Source organism: Myxocyprinus asiaticus, chromosome 25 (genome assembly GCF_019703515.2).
Source record: "Myxocyprinus asiaticus isolate MX2 ecotype Aquarium Trade chromosome 25, UBuf_Myxa_2, whole genome shotgun sequence".
Lineage (NCBI taxonomy): Eukaryota > Metazoa > Chordata > Actinopteri > Cypriniformes > Catostomidae > Myxocyprinus > Myxocyprinus asiaticus.
In genome coordinates, this window is record NC_059368.1 from 41,900,008 (window position 1) to 41,922,145 (window position 22,138).

General features: G+C 40.1%; 1 protein-coding gene across 4 annotated transcripts in view; it reads left to right on the top strand.

Annotated features, from left to right (window-relative positions):
- The first annotated feature begins 895 nt into the window (after window positions 1-895).
- The window catches only part of rps6kc1 (ribosomal protein S6 kinase polypeptide 1), a 173,293-nt gene continuing 152,050 nt past the window's right edge, over window positions 896-22,138 (top strand). For 3 of the 4 annotated variants that reach the window (XM_051654727.1, XM_051654728.1, XM_051654730.1), the window contains exons 1-3: window positions 896-1,084; window positions 1,963-1,998; window positions 18,192-18,312. In XM_051654727.1, coding sequence (XP_051510687.1) covers window positions 983-1,084; window positions 1,963-1,998; window positions 18,192-18,312 — 259 coding nt within the window. In that variant the 5' untranslated portion in view covers window positions 896-982. Of the gene's footprint in view, window positions 1,085-1,962; window positions 1,999-18,191; window positions 18,313-22,138 lie in introns of those variants that run through there. The other variant, XM_051654733.1, reaches the window with a different exon arrangement.

A 22,138-nucleotide genomic window follows, 5' to 3' on the forward strand; every position in this document is an offset into this window, starting at 1 on the left:
AGTCCATTCCTTGTGAAGTTCACCCAAATTCTTGAATCGATTTTGCTTGACAATCCTCATAACGCTGCGGTTCTCTCGGTTGGTTGTGCATCTTTTTCTTCCACACTTTTTCCTTCCACTCAACTTTCTGTTAACATGCTTGGATACAGCACTCTGTGAACAGCCAGCTTCTTTGGCAATGAATGTTTGTGGCTTACCCTCCTTGTGAAGGGTGTCAATGATTGTCTTCTGGACAACTGTCAGATCAGCAGTCTTCCCCATGATTGTGTAGCCTAGTGAACCAAACTGAGAGGCCATTTTGAAGGCTCAGGAAACCTTTGCAGGTGTTTTGAGTTGATTAGCTGATTGGCATGTCACCATATTCTAATTTTTTGAGATAGTGAATTGGTGGGTTTTTGTTAAATGTGAGCCAAAATCATCACAATTAAAAGAACCAAAGACTTAAACTACTTCAGTCTGTGTGCATTGAATTTATTTAATACACGAGTTTCACAATTTGAGTTGAATTACTTAAATAAATGAACTTTTCCACGACATTCTAATTTATTGAGATGCACCTGTATATTGAAAGCCTGGTTACTTAATTAAGCTTCACTTTCCCATCACTAGACTTAACTATCTACAGTGAGAGCTTTGGAGGGCTAAAAGGTGTGGGCCTAAATAATAACGGTCATTCGCAAGTCACTTTTTATTTTTTTATTATTATAAATTCAGTTTGTAACTATTTTACCGCAAAACTATCGTGATTATTTGCATTTAAGCCGGTTGGAACGCAAGATAATGAAAGCGAAAAACGTAACGTGACGTTAGCCTTTCCGATTGGGTAAGAGCCAGACATTGTTAGGCGGGCGCAAGTCTTGGCCAATGAACGAATCCTGCTCGGCTCATGAATACGTGTCATGACGTTCCCGGAAAATTACCAAGCAGCGGCCATGTCGTCCATTGTGCTAGTGTGTACTGTTATGGCGCTGTGTGCGTGAGGATGAGTGCCGCGCGGGACACAGGCGAGCTCGCGCGATTCTACACGGTCACTGACCCCACGACACATCCAAAGGGACACACGGTGTATAAAGTCACGGCCCGGGTGAGACGAAACATTTACCGCGCATTGATGCTCTTTGCTAAAGCTAATGTTTATCAGGAAATCAAAATAAAGGAATAGTTCATCCTATTAATAATAATAAATCTGTCATCAGTTTCTCACCATCATGTCATCACAAACCCGTATGACTTTCTTTAGGGACTGACAGCCTCAGTCCCCATTAATATTTTATCGTATAGGAAAACCTTTTGTGTTACACGGAAGAATGAATATCATACATGTTTGGAACACGTGTGTGAGGTAAATACAGACAGAACAATTTAATGTTTTTCCATGAACTATTCCTTTAAGACAGCTAATGCCATCTGTCAGAAAATTAAGTGATCAATGTCACATGTGTGATGACATGTATGATGACTGTAAGTTGTGTCGTAGTGAAGTTGTCACAAGAACAATATCACTATATGTTTTGACTCAGAAGACTATCACAAATCAATTTGTAAATGTTTTTTTTGGTACATTTACCTTTTAGATTTTTAGTGTTTGACGAATTGTTTTGTGATTCTAGCCCAACTATGAGCTCTCCATCTCATGTTCAAACAAAAAACTTGTGATTATTTACACTTAGAATAAAAGATCTAAATTCAACAAACTTTTATTGAATCAGCCATTGGATCAGATAAGATATGGAATATGGTTACAGAACAAGAGTTCTTTGATGTAAAACAAATGAATGGTGTTTTTGGTGCGTGCTAGATTTGTTTTGTTTATTGTGTGTATTAGTCTTTTTGAGTCTGTTTTAGTTTGTGTTCATGTCCCCACTAAACACACACACACACAGACAGACAGACAGAGCATGATGAAGGGTGTTTGCTGTAGCCTATAAAGTAAATATGATCATATTATTGTGTTCCTCACAGATCATCTCACGGAAGAACCCAGACGACGTTCAGGAGGTGAGAACCCTCAACAACTAAATCACTCTTAAAGTCAACATGAAATCAAAATTGACTCTATGAAAGTAAATTAGTGCCTTAAAGATTTGCATGTGTAGAGTAAGATTTGTTAAGTGTAAATGAAGCTACAAGCATGATAGAAAGATTTGAATGCACAGATTAAGATTTATGAAAATGTAAATCAAATTGCAAGTGTAAAAAATAAATAAAATGCATGCGCAAAGAACATCCTGTAAAGGTGTAAATCAAGTTGCAAGCGTAAGAAAAAAATATTTGCAGTATTTAAATGTGTTGCATAATTGTAATTCATTTTGTGAATGCGTTGTGAATCGGTAACTTCATATTAACACAAAATAAATGTGATCTGTATTCTCTGCCTAAATAGGGCCAAAACATTGCAAACATGCAAACAGTGATATGCAAGCAAAGAAAGGGTGTCATGAACAGCAAAATGGATTGACCAGGCAGAATCATTCTGTATGTGTAAAAATAAACTATTGCAAAAGAGTACATGGCTTGTGTTAGTGGCGAAAATATTTCCCAGAAATAATCCGATGTACATTGTTCCTCCTTCCTTTTGCGCTCACACTTTTCTCACTCAAAAGAGTTTTGCGAGCACAAGGAGGAAGGCGGGTCTACCTGCTTCTTGTAACCAATCAAATGAGTTATTTTTTTATTTTTTTAAGCTGTTTACTCGCAGCAGTTTGACATGATTGGTTAAATAATGTGACAGACAGCTTCTTTATATGGCTCAGTGTCATTCCTCTGGCACAATGGTATCTCTTCGCTCTTAAATATAAAATTTAAATATTAATATAATTTTCTTTTTATTTTTTTTTATTGTGTATAACTTTAAGCTGACACCATTTATTGATATAAATATTAATCTCAACCTGGTTTTCAAATGTTTCTTCTTGTTACTGTTAATAATTTATATTTTAAATTTTAATTATCATTGGCATGGCATTTGGATGGATGGATGGATGGAATTAGCTTGAATCATAGAGAAAAAAAAGCGCTCCGTTTCCATGAACAGTCAAGCGAATGTTCAGTAAGCCGTTCCACTCGGCTGCAAAGTGATTACCACAAGATGACTAACTCCATTGATTTTATGAAGGACATTGCTTGCTATGGGCATGTGAATGTTTTACGGCCATCCTTAGCATCTATTCTCAATTTGGCCGGGAATATCAGTGCAAAAGCAACCTTCCATTGATGTAGAAGTTTCTTGCATTCCTTGAATCGATCACGTTTCTCTCTTGTCGAATTCGCAAAGTCTGGAAATATGAAAATGCTGTGGTTCTTCCAAGAAATCCTTCCTTTACTCCTCGCCTCTCGACACAAGATCTTTATCGGATGATCTCAGAAATTTGGCCAGAATTGTTCGGGACCTGTCTCCCTCTGCGGATCTCCAAGGAGGAACCCTATGAGCTTGCTCGATTTCCATCTTATGGCCTGTTATGTCGAGCAGATTCGGAAGGAGCCCATCCAGGAATTTCACCATATTCTGTGACCCTCTTTGGCCTCAGGAATTCCGACAATACGGATGTTATTCCCTCGGCTACGGTTCTCCATGTCCTCCAACTTCTCCCAGACACTCCTTGGTCGCTAGCGGATTAGCAGATAATTCCCTCTCCAATGACTCCAGATAATCGATCCGTTTCTCGACATCCCCCACTCTTGTAACCACCTCAGTGAACTTCGCCTCCATTGCAGTGATCGATCGATGTATCACAGCAAGATCCTCCAAGTCAGCAACAACCTTTGTCAGCATTGCCAACATGTTCAGCATCTCTCGCCGCATTTCCCGCACCTCTCCGCTCGGGGGTGTCAGCTTGAGCATGTAAGTGTCTTTTAATGTCTCCAGAGCCCGAGGATTTTGAATTCTTTGACATATTGTCCTCCTAGAACAGTTATGGAATAGAGTGTATCGAATCTCACCGGTTTATGTCATTTAAAAGTGTTAAAACTAGCAAAGTGCTCAGAGCTCGCCGTTCACACGTCCTATCCTCACATGGCGTCATGTCGCATGGTGACTCCTTCAAAATGAATTGTATTCTAAAATTCAACTACCTGCTACAATCTCTCCCTATAGATGTCCCCCTCTCTTATTTCAAGCAATTTGATAGCATAGCGAAGTCCTTCATTTGGAATGGTAAGCGTCCCAGATTACATTCCAGTAAGTTATATAGACCGATTGAGAAAGGTGGGCTAGGCCTACACGAGATTTTTTTTTTATTATGCATTCGGTCTCAGACATTTGGCTCATTGGTCTCTTCCACCTGAGAGAGCCCCTCCCTGGTTTTATATCGAACAGGAAGTTCTTGCCCCTATTTTGTCATTGCAAAACCTTTCTATCAAACTAACCGGAGATGTTAAGTTACACCCCATTATCTTGCATTTGCACTCGGTATGGACAAAAGTGTCCAGAGTGTTTAATTTGGACATTTATTTAAATGTTTGCTTTGAGCATATGGCTGAACCCAAAATGATGTATGAATATGTCCCCTTTCTGCTGGAAAGAGTGGATTGTGAGGGAGGTTAATACGCTTGGTGACCTATATGAGAGTGGAGTGTGAGGTCCTTTGAAAATATGGTTCAACATTTTGGGATTCCCAGGTCTCAATTCTTTAGGTATTTACAGCTGCGCCACCTGCTCTGTACTATTTTTGGGAGTAGCATACACCCCCCCTAAAGCGGCAGATACTTTGGGATTGGTGATTACTGCTTTTGGAAAAGGTCATGAGGAATCAGTGTATTACTCCCTGCTATTTCAGAATCTGGGGGACGGAGCTTCAACTTCTCTCGAGATTTTGGGAGAAAGATTTGAACTTGGTATTGAAGGAGGGAATGTTTGGGTAGGATTCTAAAAAACCTTAAATCTACATCTAGAGATGCAAGGGTGCGCCTTATGCAATTTTAGATTTTACATCGATTCTTTTGGACCCCCTCTAGATTGTATAGGCTTGGTCTTAAAGATACGCCCACCTGCTGATGATGCCAATCAGAAGATGGGGAACACAACCCATGTTTTTTGGTGGTGTGTTAAGGTCCAAGAATTTTGGTTGAGGGTCAGAGTGTTTTGTGTGACGTATTGGGCACTCAAATCTTTCCCTAACTCTGTATTTTAGGTGATGGGGCAGTCATTAATATAGTGGATAAATGGGGGGGGGGGGGGGCCTGGGTAATCAGTGGTAAAATATGCTGGCTACCACCCCTGGAGTTCGCTAGTTCGAATCCCAGGGCGTGCTGAGTGAGTCCAGCCAGGCTTCCTAAGCAACCAAATTGGCCTGGTTGCTAGGGAGGGTAGAGTCACATGGGGTAACCACCTCGTGGTCGCTATAATGTGGTTCGTTCCCAGTGGGGCGCGTGGTGAGTTGAGCGTGGATGCTGCGATAGATGGCGTGAAGCCTCCACACATGCTATGTCTCCGTGGCAACACGCTCAACAAGCCATGTGATGAGATGCACGGGTTGGCGGTCTCGGATGCAGAGGCAACTGGGATTCGTCCTCCGCCACCCGGATTGAGGCGAATCACTACGCGACCATGAGGACTTAAAAGCACATTGGGAAGTGGGCATTCCAAATCGGGGAGAAAAGGGGAAAAATAAAAAAATAAACAAAAAAAAATTTAGTGGATAAATACATAAAGAGTTGGGTCCTAGCCAGTGTTATTATCGGCAGACAGGTCATACTTAGGGGATGGAAGTCGGCTGGAGTGCCCTTGTTTCAAGAGTGGCACACAGAGATGGGCAGGGTAGCGGCATTTGAAGCAATGTCATGTAGAATGCTAGGCAACATAGATTTATTTAATAAAAAATTGGGGCAGCTATTTAGCCTTTTTAGAAGGCTCTCGGGGAGGGGAAGTGGAGGGAGATTTTTGTAGTTTTAAATGTATGTTTTTTTTTTTTTTTTAAATAATACTTAAGTTTCCTCTTGTCTGTTTAAATATTTTTTTTGTATTTGTGTGTATACTTTCATTTTGTGTTGGACCACTGGAGGTTTTTGGGGGGAGATGTTCATGGGGAGGGACATATAATTTGATTTGTGTGTGTATGTTCTGTTTCTTCAATCCTGTTTTTGAATAAATACAATTTTAATATCAAGAAGTTTACATACACTCAGGTTGGAGTCATTAAAACTCATTTTGTAAGCACTCCACAGATTTAATATTAGCAAACTATAGTTTGGCAAGTCTAGGACACACCAGGTCTCTTTTTGGTCTCCTACTTTGTGCTTGACATGAGTAATTTTTCCAACAATTGTTTACAGATAGATTGTTTCACTTTTAATTGACTATATCACAATTCCAGTGAGTCAGTGTATGTAAACTTCTAAGTTAATTGTGCCTTTAAGCAGCTTGGAAAATTCCAGAAAATGATGTCAAGCCTTTAGGCAAGTAGCCAATTAGCTTCTGATAGGTGTACCTGTGGATGTATTTTAAGGCCTACCTTCAAACTCAGTGCCTCTTTGCCTGACATCATGGGAAAATCAAAAGAAATCAGCCAAGACCTCAGAAAAAAAAATTGTGGACCTCCACAAGCCTGGTTCATCCTTGGGAGCAATTTCCATATGCCTTAAGGTACCACGTTCATCTGTACAAACAATAGTATGCAAGTATAAACACCAAGGGACCACGCAGCCATCATACCACTCAGGAAGGTGGCGCATTCTGTCTCCTAGAGATGAACGTAGTTTGGGGCAAAAAGTGCAAATCAATCCCAGAACAACAGCAAAGGACCTTGTGAAGATGCTGGAGGAAACGGGTAGACAAGTATCTATATCCACAGTAAAACGAGTCCTATATCGACGTAACCTGAAAGGCTGCTCAGCAAGGAAGAAGCCACTGCTCCAAAACTGCTATAAAAAGCCAGGCTACAGTTTGCAAGTGCACATGGGGACAAAGATCTTACTTTTTGGAGAAATGTCCTCTGGTCTGATGGAATTTTTTTTTATTTTATTTTTTTTATCTTTTTGGCCATAATGACCATCATTACGTTTGGATAAAAAAGGGTGAGGCTTGCAAGCCAAAGAACACCATCCCAATCGTGAAGCATGGGGGTGGCAGCATCATGTTGTGGGGTTGCTTTGCTGCAGGAGGGACTGGTGCATACGTTGGATAATATTTCATGAAGTGTTATGAGAAGATAAGCATAAAAATAAACTTACGGTAATTGGTGGGATGATCCTTCCAATTTGTAAGAGGTTCTGATATTACCCCACCTAATGCAGTATCTTCAATATTTGATGCACACTATTAATGCTTACACATATCAAGAGCTAAAGACATGTTATTTCATCTTTGGACAAAAAGTTAATAATATCAGAATATTCAATACATAAAAGCTTACACTATCAACCTACATACAAGAAATGAAAGCAAGCTTACCTGCTGATGCTACTTACACAGGTTCTGACTGCTTTATTTAAACAAAGTACTCGATGCTGTGTGGTAAGTTAAAGATTCAATTTATTTTCATTCAGAATTTACACAGGTGTACAAGAGATAAAGATATTTCACTAAAATAATCCAAGACAGCAACAGAAGAACATTTATAAAAGGGAGAAACAGTCAGCCAGGTAAACATTAGCATGCATTAGCCCTTGAAGAGATGATGGGGCATAATGATAGTGAGCGGGGATTGTGTGATGTTGATCTGTGAATGCAGATATTATGGCTAGATTGCGTTTAAATTACAATGATATGCGATCACAATGTGTCCCTGACTACCTCAGGATCAGGACAAGCAGATCAGAGCACATTCTGATCACAACCGCACTTACGCTTGTCTTATAAATGCTCATGTGGACAACAACCAGATATAGTTTGCATTTTAATGCCAAGTGTAAACAGGGTCTCCGTCTCACGTGAAGCCCTGCCCACTGATAGATACGCCCACACCGCACACATGGACATTTACATATTGTTATATAAACATGGTATAGCAAAACCTTTATTGATTGACACTTTATATCGTCACCACAATATGTATCGTCACATCATCCAGCCTGTCATGGTCCTGCCCGGACTCTCTTGTGTGTTTGTGCATGTGGAATGATTTTGCCTCATCTTGTTGAGCACTGCAGCTCCCCAGGGTCATTCCCTTCCCCTGTGTCCGCCGAGTCAGTCCCTTCCCCTGCGTCCGCCGAGTCATCTGCCTCAGCATACTCATCTACATTTTCACACTGTGGCCTGTGCTTGAATTATTGGATTGTATTTCTCTGTATAACTGTGCTTACCAATAAATACCATTGACTGTTCATCTCTGCATTTGGGTCCTCACTTCCAGTACTGTGAAACAGCACAACTAGTAGTATAAGTATCCTACTTTATAAATTAAATATATATACACTGATGGCCAAAAATTTGGAATAATGCACAGATTTTGCTGTTTTGGATGGAAATTGGTACTTTAATTCACCAAAGTGGTATTCAGCTGATCACCATCACTATTTGAAAAAAGTAATTTTTGATCAAATCTAGACAGGCCCCATTTCCAGCAGCCATGACTCCAACACCTTATCCTTGAGTAATCATGCTAAATTGCTAATTTGGTACTAGAAAATAACATTCCTTTATATCAAACACAGCTGAAAGCTGTTTGGTTCGTTAAATTAAGCTTAACATTGTCTTTGTGTTTGTTTTTGAGTTGCCACAGTATGCAGTAGACTGGCATGTCTTAAGGTCAATATTAGGTCAAAAATGGTGAAAAAGAAATGGCTTTCTCTAGAAACTTGTCAGTCAATCATTGTTTTGAGGAATGAAGGCTATACAATGCTTGAAAAAAGAGATGTTGAAGTCCCAGATGTACAACTAAATGAGGATAAGTACATCAGAGTCTCCAGTTTGAGAAATGGATGCCTTACATGTCCTCAGCTGACGGATTCATTGAATTCTATCCTTTCAACACCAGTTTCAAGTACAACAGTAAAGAGAAGACTCAGGGGTCTGGCCGTATGGGAAGAATTGCAAAGAAAAAGCCACTTTTGAAACAGAAAAACAAAAAGAAAAGGTTAGAGTGGGCAAAGAAACACAGACATTGGACAACAGATAATTGGAAAAAAGTTATGGATCTTAACCCAATTGAGCTTTTGTGGGATCAGCTAGACTGTAAGGTGCGTGAGAAGTGCCCGACAAGACAGCCACATCTATGGCAAGTGCTACAGGAATCGTGGGGTGAAATGTCACCTGAGTATCTGGACAAACTGACAGCTAGAATGCCAAGGATCTGCAAAGCTGTACGTGGAGGATTTTTTGATGAGAACTCTTTTTTTTGAAGTAGTTTAAGAAGTTCTAAATGTTTTTTAAAAATTGTAATAGTAATTTTTCACATTATTAATGTCCTGACTACACATTGTGATCAGTACTAATTTCTTTGCATAAGAGCAAAATCTGTACATTATTCCAAACTTTTGGCCGCCTGTGTGTGTGTGTGTGTATAATAAATATATATATATATAATCAGTTCTCGTAGTCAACGTGTTGGATGCAGGAGAAATGGGCAGGAGTACAGACCTGAGCGACTTTGACAAGGGCCAAATTCTTATGGCCAGACAACTGGATCAGAGCATCTCTGAAATGGCTAGGCTTGTGGGGTGCTCCCGGTCAGCAGTGGTGAGTACCTACCGACGGTGACCTGAGGAGGGACAAACCACAAACCAGCGACAGACTGTTTGGCGCCCAAGACTCATCGATATGCGAGGGCAACAAAGGATATCCCATCTGGTCCGAACAGACAGAAGGTCTACTGTGGCACAAGTCAGGGGAGGAATGTATCGCAACACAGTGCATCGCACCCTGCTGCGGATGGGGCTGCGTAGCCGCAGACAGGTCAGAGTGCCCATGGTGACCCCTGTCCACCGTCAAAAGCGCCTACAATGGGCACGTTGGCATCGGAACTGGACCTTGGAGCAGTGGAAGAAGGTCACCTGGTCCGATGAGTCCTGTTTTCTTTTATATCACGTAGACGGCTGTGTACGTATGCACCGTTTACCTGGGGAAGTGATTGCATCAGGATTCACTGTGTGAAGACAAGGCGGTGGAGGGAGTATGCTCTGGGCAATGTTCTGCTGGGAAACCCTGGGTTTCATGTGGATGTCAATTTGACACGTGCCACCTACCTAAATATTGTAGCAGACCAGGTACACCCCTTCATGGCAGTTGTTTTCCCTGATGGCAGTGGCCTCTTTCAGCAGGATAATGCGCCCTGTTACTCTGCACACATTGCTCGGGGATTGTTTGAGGAACATGAAGTTACCCTCAAGGTGTTACCCTGGCCTCCAAATTCCCCAGATCTCAATCCGATGCATCTGTGGGATGTGCTGGACCAACAAGTCCGATCCATGGCGGCTCCACCTCACAGCTTACGGGACTTGAAGGATCTGCTGCTAATGTCTTAATGCTAGATATCACCTTCAGGGGTATTATAGAGTCCCTCATTTTTGGGTGGCACGAGGAGGACCAACAGCATATTAAGCAGGTGGTCATAATTTTTTGGCTCATCAGTGTATATGTGTGTGTATGGCTTCACATGCTATTTGTATAGTGTGTGTGAAAGTGTATATATAATTTTAATTTATAATTTGATGGTCAGCAGTTTAATCACATTTTATCTTTTTAAAAATTCACATTTTCCATGTACTCCATATATCCTATGAATTATTAGTATGTTTTGACATTGCAGCTGTCAGCCACACAGTTTTAGCACAAAATATTCAGAACCTAAAAATTAAAGCAGAATTCAACATCTAAATGTTGAAGTACTTGTACTGTGTGAAAACTGCAGTGTCGTAGTTGTCGGAATGTGAACTGCACAATATGGTTTCACCAAATTCCTGTGTAAGAGACTATTTGTTAAATTCTTTAAAATATTTACACTGGTGAAGTGGAAATATTTAAACTGTATTATTGTCCCTTTAAATATTTACATATTTAAATACACATTTTGTTTCGTTTATTGTTTACATACATACTTTGTCCTATTTATAAGTATTTACTTTACGTTTACATTGATAGGTATAACAAGCACTAAAATGGTATTGTCTCTTAAGCCATCTTTACATTGCAAAGATGGCACAGAAGCTGAATCTGAAGTGGCATTTAGGTGCATTTACACATTGTTTAATGCTGTTCAGAGCAGTCATAAATGCATTTACATAGTAGTAACAACTGCATAAATGTTATGAATGTTTTAAATATAAAATTATGAATAAACGAATATATAAAATAAAATATATTGTCATATTTTAAATATGAGACTAAATTATGAAATGTATGCTCTGTCATGATAACAACAAAGTTTAAGTCTGCTCTGATGCTGCATTTAATTTACACAGAACTAAAGCAGCATTAGAACTGCCATTGATACTAGGGGTGGGTCAGAGCAGGCATTGTTAGCCACTTTTCCACTATCAGGCCAGAGCTATCAACTGGTCAGCTAGGGCCAATAGCCTTGGACCTCGAGCCACGAGACCAGAATCGTTCTGCATTCCCACCATTGGGCCAAAAGCATGGCACTGTTGCTAAAACCCGTCCCTAATACACTTCCCTGATGCAAACGTCACACACTCCCGCCCATTTCACAAACCAAACCAAATATGCATGCTATCTAGTTATCTAGATACAATATAAACTTGATATTCTATGTAAACTAGTGGTGGTGATTTTTATTAATTTCAGTGACTCGATTCTTTCGATTCCGTTCACCAAAAAGATCCATTCATTGATACGTTCAGTTACAATTTGTTCAAGTTATGTCATTGTGCCTGTAGATGGCATCAGATGACCATTTTTTAAAGGAATAGTTCACCCAAAAATGAAAATTCTCTCACTGATGCCATCCCAGATGTGTATGACTTTCTTCTGCAGAACACAAATTAAGATTTTAGAAGAATATTTCAGCTCTGTAGGTCCATACAGTACAAGTGAATAGGTGCCAAAATGTTGGCACTCCAAAAATCACAAAGTCAGCATAAAAGTTATCCATATGACTCCAGTGGTTACATCCATATTTTGAGAAGTAATATGATAGATGTGGATGAGAATCAGATCAATATTTAAGTAAATTTTTGCTAGAAGTTCATCTCCCTGCCCAGTAGAAGTAATCCATATGACTCCAGTGGTTAAATCAGTATGCATGAAGAATGTAAATCACCAAAAACACAAGAAGAAGAAAGTGAACGTTAAAGTAGAGACTGACTGAGCAGGGAGGAGAATTTATAGTAAAAATGGACTTAAATTTTGATCTGTTTCTCACCCACACCTATCAAATCGCTTCTGGAGACATTGATTTAACCACTGGAGTCATATGGATTACTTTTATGCTGACTTGTGTGATATTTGGAGCTTCAAAATTTTGGCACCCATTCACTTGCATTTATCTGTTTCTCACCCACACCTATCAAATCTCTTCTGGAGACATTGATTTAACCACTGGATTAAAAGAGCTGAGAAATTATTCTAAAAAAAAAATTTTGTGTTCTGCTGAAGAAAGAAAGTCACACACATCTGGGATGGCATAAGGGTGAGTAAATTATGAGAGAATTTTCATTTTTGGGTGAACTATCCCTTTAAGTAATTGCATTGAACCAAAATACATTCATGACCAGAGCAATTCTAATTATCCTTTATTAAAATTTGTGTCTACAATTCTACTAAGAGACTTCAGCACTGCAGACTTTTTTTGCGATTAAAATTGTTTTTATTGATTCAACCATTAAATATATACATAGCAGAACACACATATACCGAATCAATATACAACCCCCACTACCTCACCCCCCCTCCCCCAATCCCCCACCCAACCCCCAACAACACCCCAGTGGTCATACAACCATAGACACACAACAAAAATAAATAAATAAATTAATTAAAAAATAAAAATAAAATAAATAAAACAATCACACACATAAAACCCCTACACCTCTCTCTCCACTGTCCCTCGCCGAGAACCCTCCAAAAAAGACAGATATCTGCCTTACTACTTTGTAAACATGTCCGGACTCCCCAGTCTTCTGGATACCCCCTCCTCAAGAGCTGCCACTCTGGCCATCTCTGAACACCACTCCTGAAAAGGGGGCGCTCCAGCCGACTTCCAACTCCTCAAAGTGATCTGTCTGGCGATCATAACACTAGATAGGACCCAGTTTTTCACGTGCTTATTCTCCAAATTAATGACTGCCCCATCTCCCAAGATACAGAGTCTGGGGCAAAATAAAATTTGAGAGGCCAAAACCTCGCACATAAAACTTTATATATCTAGCCAAAAGCTTCCCTGCTTTGTCCCCTAACTCAAAGTATGACTGTCTTGCCCTGAATAACCAAAACACTTTCCGTGACAAAATAGCGTTATATCTGTATTTCAATCTAGTCAATTCTCTGAGGCCATCAGATGACATTCTGCGCTTCAGCTCTGCCTCTGCACTTTTAATATTCTCTTCCAACTTCACAAGTTCTCGTGCTTTGGATTTTTTGATGAATGAGGCATACTGTATGATCCGACCCCTAAGAACTGCCTTAAGTGCCTCCCAAGCCATGCCCACAGAGGATACTGAGGACTAGTTGGTCTCCATATAAACATTGATTTCGGTCTTTAACATTTGTTGGAAATCAGGATTTTGCAAAAGGGATACATTAAAGTGCCAACTATATGATTTCTTTTTCTCCGTATATGGCAACATCTCCAAACTCACCAGGGCGTGATCTGAGACTAAGATGTTTCCAATTGAGCAATCCGCAACAGATGAAACGAGGGACTTGGATATCAGAAATAAATCTATTCTAGAATAAATCTTATGGACTGATGAAAAAAATGTATAGTCCCTACCAGATGGGTTCAAAAGTCGCCAAATATCTGCAAGACCAAGATTTTTACACATCTTGTGAAGTGTCACCGTTGCTATAGGGGGCTTACACACTTTTGCTTCACTATGATCAAGGACTGAGTCCATCAAAAGATTAAAGTCTCCTCCCAATATTATATCATGAGGGGTGCCAGCGGCTTGCAACATACCTTCAAGATCTATAAAAAAGCCCTGATCATCAGCGAAAATCAACCTTTGCACCTGAATTTCAGCTAAAACAATAATGACTCTTCCTAATTTATCTTTAATCTGTTTGAGAAATTTGAATTGTAGATGTTTATTAATCAATATAATGACTCCCCTACTCGAGCCAACACTAAAGAAAACATGTCCACCCCATATCTTCCCAAATATTTCAGCTTCCTGCGGGGAAAGATGTGTTTCTTGAAGAAACACAATATCATATTTCTTACGTTTAAGAAAAGAAATAACCTTCCGTCTTTTTATGGGGTGCCCCAACCCATTCACATTTCTTTTGGAGAGAGACAGCATATTCATATTAACATTTGACATATTGATATAATAAAAATAAATAAATTGTGTGTCAAAAACAAGATTACACAGACCACATTCCCCATTAATGCAACAATCAAACCCTGAACTTCCCCCCCGATCAAAACAAACAGAAAAAAGAAAAATGTGCGCATTAACACCGCGCACGACAGCGCCAACCGGTGTCAATCCCTTAAAACTCAAGAGTCCATGTACGCCTATGAGAGCCCCTGCGACAACTTTGCCATCGGATTGTTCAAGTTCGGTGCTCTATACAAATTTTGTAAGGCAAAATTACATTACAGAAAATACTTTGTAAAACAGACCCCAGCCAACAGGCAGAATAACAGAAAAAATATGTAGACTCATTCACAGAACCGTCTCGAATGTGTGTTCCTCCACAAAATAAACTCCAGCTGACAGACAAGCAATTGTTCAGTGAGCCAGCTGTTATGAGTTCAATGGATGACATAATCATTCCAATGTCCCGTAAAAATACTCAACAAAACAGACTCCAGCCAGCAGGAGGAATAAGCACAAAGGACAAACAGATTTATCCACAGCTGTTCCAAAGGAGTGATATTCAACAGAACAAGCTCCAGCCGCTAGGCGGAGCCAGCACGAAAAACAAAACCAGCATCCCGGTTTCTCGGATGATCAAGAGCCAAACTAACTCGGAGGCCGCAAAAAAAAATAAAATAAAAAAAATACACCATAACTTACTCAGCCCATCAACTTAATAAAATAAAAGACGTCCTTTATGTGAGCATGTAGATATTTTGTGGTCATCTAAAGTTTCCATTCTCGATCTGGCCGGAAACTTCAGTGTAAAAAAGATCTTCCGTCAATGCAAAAGTTTCTTGAAGTCATGCCACAAAACAAACTCCAGCCGCTAGGCGGAGCTAGCGCAAAAAGAAACAAAATGGCACCCAGCTTCCTCAGATAATAGAGTTCCTGAACCGCGAATCAGTCCACTAATATAAGAAACATCAAATGGCTTACTCACTCCAATGTAGTTATGAAAGAGAGTGCCTGTTTTGGACATGTAAATACTTTGCGACCATTCTTCGTTTCTATTCTCAGTTTGGCCGGGAACATCATTGCAAAAGTGATCTTCTGCTGGTGCAAGAGTTTCTTACATTCCTTGAACCGATCGCGTTTCTCTCATCAAATTCGCAAAGTCCGGGAACAAGTAAATATTATGGTTCTTCCAAGAAAGCTTTCCTTTGCTCCTCGCCTGGCGCAACACCAGATCTTTATCGGATGATCTCAGAAATTTGGCCAAAATCGATCGGGGCCTGTCTCCCTCAGCAGATCTGCGAGCAGGGACTCTGTTAGCTCGCTCGATTTCCAGCTTGTGGCCTGTTATGTCGAGCAGACTCGGGAAGAGCTCGTCCAGGAATTTCACCATATCTCTGCCCTCTTCATGCTCAGGAATTCCAACAATTCATATGTTATTCCTTCGGCTCATTTTCGAAATATTCCAGTTTTTCCGAAATTAATTCCAAATCTGTTTTGAACGCGGGCGGATTAGCGGATAATTCCTTTTCCGATGACTCAAGATAATCGATTCGTTTTTCAACTTCTGTCACTCTTGTAAACAACTCAGAGAATTTTGTTTCCATCGCCGTAATCGATCGACATATTTCAGTGAGATCCTCCAAGTCAGCAACAACCTTCGTCAGCATTACCGACATGTTGGATAGTTGACGCTGAATTTCATCTACCGACGTGCCATCCAAATCGAGTCCCCGTCTCGCAGTCCCGCCAGAGGCCTTAGCTTGAACACGTAAGTGTCTTTTAATGTCTCCAGAGTCTGAGGATTTTGACTTATTTGCCATGTTTACCTCAAAGAGCAAGTATGTAATTGGGTGTATCGAATCTCACCAGATTATAACATGAAAATAATTAATGAACTAGCAAAGTTCGCAGAGCTCGTGTCTCACACGTCTGCTTCTCGCATGGCGTCCCCGGAAACCTCTAGCACTGCTGACTTTAAGGGAACAGGCTAGTTCACCCAAATTAAAATTCTCTAATCATTTACTCACACTCATGCCATCCCAGATGTGTATGACTTTCTTTCATTTGCTGAACTCAAATGAAGATTTTTAGAAGAATTTCTTAGCTTTTTTGGTCCATACAATGCAAGTAAATGGGTGCCAAAATTTTGAAGGTCCAAAAATCACACAAGTCAGCATAAAAGTAATCCATATGACTCCAGTGGTTAAATCAATGTCTTCAGAAGCAGAGAGAAGCAGTGTGTGAGAAGCAGATCACTTTCACATTCTTCTTGTTGCATTTTTGGTGATTTACATTCTTCATGTATACCGTCCCCTACTGGGCAGGGAGAAGAATTTCTAGCAAAAAATGACTTATATTGATCTGTTTCTCACCTACACCTATCATATCACTTATGAATATATGGATTAAAACACTGGAGTCATTTGGATTACTTTTAATGATGCCTTATCTCTTTAAGCATCATAAGCGTTTCCCTCCAAGCCTTTATTTTGGTCACACATTATACATTTTTGCATATATACAGTGAAATTTATTTGTTTTCACATATCCCAGCTAAGCTGGGGTCAGAGTGCAGGGTCAGCCATGATACGGCGCCCCTGGAGCAGATAGGGTCAAGGGCCTTGCTCAAGGGCCCAACAGTGGCATCTTGGCCCAACAGTGGCATCAAGCTTAACAAAAAAGACAACAATACTAGCCGTGAGTCTCAATAACGTTCGTATGTCATTTTGTGGTCATCACTCACATTTTTTCTTAATTTTTGACGAACTGAACGAACGACATGCCTTCTCCTTGCATTCAGCCAGTCAGCTGATCCTCCTTAATGATGACTGATTCATTCATGTTGTTTGCAAACGTTTGTATCAGTACATTAATTTCAAACCCAGTTATTGGGTCAAACCAATGATAAGCTCCTTCACAGCCAGCATTCAAATGCTATTGGCTCACGCTAAAGACAGTATTTAAAGTAACACAAATGGAATTTGCATGTTTACAAATGTACAAAGAAACTTTAAAAGTAGAGTTTTTTAAAAACTCTACACCAAGTTATAAACACCACCAGTTTCTGACTGATCCACCTACTAGTGTCCCCCGCTGTCCTCCTGATTAGCATTGCTAGCAGTGTTGTCCATTGATGTGGTTTGATTTTCTCTGGATCTCTTTTGATCAGGAACACATCATCTTTATTTGTTGCAGTTTTAAAAAACGAATATATGCTTGATTGCCTTTTTGACATTTTCGCTGATATTAGCCTACTTTTAATAGAATATTTTACCAGTTAGATGCTTGCTTTCCGCTTTCCTGTGCTCACTCAGCCAACATGAGAGATTTTGCACTAATTTAGAAAACCAGCACACCTGTATGCTCTCAAGCTTTCTTTCTCTCCCACTCTTTCTCTTAAACACGCATACTGTCACCATTTGACAATTCACTGGTTGATGCCAGATTGTTTAAAACAAATAACGGAACACAAATATACTAAACGTAACATTTTCCGGAACAGGATCTGGCTGGATCCAGCTCAAATTAAGCACTGGTTGTATGCACTCTCATATCTCACCCTATTTCTGAATGAGAAACTTTGATGAATGTGCTGGTTACTACTACTTAATTTTGGGTATTTTCCTTACACAAAGCTATCATAAAACTTGGAATATAGTGCATGAGTTGATGGACCACTTGAAATTGAAAGCACGCATCATTTGGTGTTCCTTGGAAGAAAAAAGTTTGGAACCAAATGAGGGCTAGTAAATCATGACAGAATTTTCAATTTTAAGAGCTGTTGGGCTGTCATTATCTGTCTGACTTTCTCATTTTAGATCACAGTATGGAAAAGATACAGTGATTTCAAGAAGCTTCATCAAGACCTTTGGCAGATACACAGGAACCTGTACGGCCAGTCAGAGCTCTTCCCCCCCTTCGCCAAAGCAAAAGTTTTCGGTAAGAGTTTGTCTGACATGATGTTGTAAACTGTGAATGAGAGAACTGTTGCGCTGCAAGGATGGCTTTGTGCTCAATGTGCTGTGCATTTGTTTACTTGCTGTGAGCAATTTTAGCCATTCCGGGACTTCCACGAGACTGAGCTGTTTAATTAGTCATGCCCCCACTTTCCAGATGCCGTTGTACTGTTGCAGGGTTCCCGCGGATCCTTAAAGTCTTAAAATATCTTAAATTTAGTCTTCCAAAATGTAAGGTCATAAAAATTCTTAAATATCTTAAATGATACAACAGAAGTCTTAATTTTTATATAAAGAGGTCTTAAATTTGGGAAGGAAAGACAGGAATTGTGATATGACCTTATGTGATCATCAAACTTCAAAAGAATATGATTTTATTAAATAAATGCATGTGCTGCATCCTTCAAAGTGAAAACGCGGCACTGTTATATTTCTCCAAGCACGCGGGGGCTTGTGAGAGTTTTCAGCTGTTGCAGAGCAATTCACAGTCATTAAGCCATATCGGAAATTTGTGACAAGCTATCATTATATATCAACTGTTGATGATGATGATGTAGTGTTGATGAAATATGACAGTGTTTACTTTTAATTGTTTATATTGTAATACGTTGTAGGTAGGGCTGGGCGTTTTTTCAGATTTTTCAGATTAATTCAAATTTGCGTTGTTGGGCGCTTTGTTCAGGAGCGGGTTTGGTTATTAGCAATAAATAATTATCAAAGATAATTATTAATTTTTAAAATCAATAGAACATTGATTAGAATCAACATTAGTTTTTTTAATCCTTTAAATCAACAATCATCAAAGATAACTATCAAATATCAAAATCAATAGAATATTAATAAGGATTAATATTGCCGGGACACCACCCTGGAATCTGGGACTAATAACCAGACAGTATAGCAGTCTCAATATAGGATTATTCTCTTAGGAAAGTCAATGCCCGGAGAACATCGACATTCAAAAGTAAACAATGAAGGCTTGAATCCAAGCACTGACATCTCCTGCCAGCCCTTGGCACAGGTGAATGCAGAACAATACCAAAACACTTCTCTTTAAAGTATAACAAAGTTTATTGATGCAGTAATATCAATTAATAATCAATACAATGCAGTCGATAAAACTTCTGTCTTCCAACTACAAACTAAATAGTAACATGATATAGTAAAAAATAAGCCTAAAATACATGAGGAGGTTAGGTGTGTTTGTGTATGTGTGTGCGCGTGTGTTTGTGCATAAGGAGAGATGGAGGGCACAAAATGGCAGACGTTACTCCACATGAGGTTTCTGGCCAGAGAATGTGGCCGTGAATGTGGACGGAGAGACTGGTTAATGGCGTCTGCCTGTTTAACGTGTGTCTCCGCTGGTACGATAACTTAAGGACTAAGCTGGGCTCTATCGCCAATTTATCTGCTCACCAAATGTGTGTGCGGGTATGTTTGTGAAGGGTTGTGTGTGTGTGTGTGCGGTTAGTACGAGAGAGAGAGAGAGAACAGTGACGGCACCGAAGCCGGTTTTATCGATCGTGGGAGAGAAGTCAACCGTTAGTTTTATCACTCAGAGATGCGGTGAATGGCTTGTAATCCATCTGCCGCGGTCTTTAGTTCTTTAATGGATAAACTCAGTGTACCGGTCTCACCCGCGATGGTGGAAATGCACAAACTGCCCAACGTGGTTGGACGATAACACAGCAAATCTCATTCATGATAACAGTAATTTACAATAATACCTTGAGTATTATTAGCAGACTCGGTGGTCCGTAAATTGTACTAGCAATAGCCTTGATACACAAGAATAACACACTATAATAATCTATCTCTGCCGAGACGTAAACCTCTTACTTGAGTCATGTGAGGACGTGGGTAGAATGTGTGTTCATCCGTTGCTTGACTCCGACTCAGTTCCTCGAAGCTCGGGTGATGATGGGAGGCCGTTTCCTCGCTCTACGGCGGGTGATTCTCAGCGGGTTGGAGGAGATATCAGCGAAGTCGACTCGGTTGAAGAAGGAAGAGAAATCTTCTTTCTTCACTTCTGCAGGCAAAAGGATGAGCCGCGGATTGCTCAGTGGTCTCCTTCAGATCCGTTAGCGTGCTCTGTGGAACACGGAGAAATCTCGGCTCGTCCAGCGAGATAAAGATTGTATGGCCAAAGTTCAGGTACGTACTTTACCTCCTTGGGCAACGAGGCTACACCTGGGAGCAGGACCCGGAGGAATTTCCGGGTTTTATACTCTTGATGACATCATGGTTGAGGGACGCGTTCTGCCATGCATTTCATCCAATAGGAGTTGAGAGTTCGATCCTTCAGAATTTCACACATAGGTGTAAAGTGAGCAAGGCTTGATGAGATCTGTAGTCTGTTTTGGACTCCCTTTGTTTGATTTTGGTGCCGTTGTTGTGGCTATCAGGCTTTGAGTGTTCCTACAGGCCGCAGTCAAGCTTTATGACTGTATATAGGCCTGCCTTTGTCTCCTATTTGAGTACATGAGGCCCAACAGCGTTTTGCCTGAACATCACAGCCAAAGGGATAACATTCGGGTCATTGGCCTGAAGGAAGGCGTGGAGGGTCGACAACCTGTTAAGTTCTTCCAGGCATGGCTGCCTACATTGCTGGGTCTGAATACCAAATATGCCATGGTAAAAATCGATCGGGTGCACCGGACGTTTGGTCCGCCCAGAGGCTATCGTCCATGGCCGGTGCTGATCAAGCTGGAGACAAGCGCAAAATCCTTGCGGCTGCTAAAGAAAAGGCCCATCTTACCTATGATGGATGTGCCATTTCCATCATGCAAGCTCTCTCGGTCAAGGTCAGGGAAGCGCGTCATGCATTCGACGAGGTTTGTGTCCGGCTTATCCAGAAGGGGCTCCAGTTTGTGATGCCATATCCCGCTACTTTGTGCTTGAACTACTGAGATGCTAAAACTTTTTTGAATGGACTGGATTAACACCAGATGACTGATACAGCTGAAGTCAGAAGTTTACATACTCTTAGGTTGAAGTCATTAACTCATTTTTTAACCATTCCGCAGATTTAATATTAGCAAACTATAGTTTTGGCAAGTCATTTAGGACATCTACTTTGTGCATGACATGAGTAATTTTTCCAACAATTGTTTACTGGCAGATTGTTTAACTTTTAATTGACTATATCACAATTCCATTTGGTCAGAAGTTTACGTTCACTAAGTTAACTGTGCCTTTAAGCAGTTTGGAAAATTACAGAAAATGATGTCAATCCTTTAGGCAATTAGCCAGTTAGCTTCTGATAGGTGTACCTGTGGATGTATTTTAAGGCCTACCTTCAAACTCAGTGCCTCTTTGCTTGACATCATGGGAAAATCAAAAGAAATCAGCCAAGACCTCAGAAAAAAAAATTGTGGACCTCCACAAGTCTGGTTCATCCTTGGGAGCAATTTCCATATACCTTAAGGTACCACATTCATCTGTACAAACAGTAGTACGCAAGTTTAAACACCAAGGGACCACGCAGCCATCATACCACACAGGAAGGAGGCGCATTCTGTCTCCTAGAGATCAAATCAAATCACTTTTATTGTCACACAACCATATACACAAGTGCAATTGTGTGTGAAATTCTTGGGTGCAGTTCCGAGCAACATTGCAGTCGTGACAGTGATGAGACATATACCAATCTACAATAAACATCAAATTTACACAACACAATTTAAAATCTAATATACACATAATTACAACACAATATACAAATAATAACATACAATGTACATTATACAATACACACAATATAGAATACACATTATACAATAAAAAAAAAGTATATATAGTGTATATAA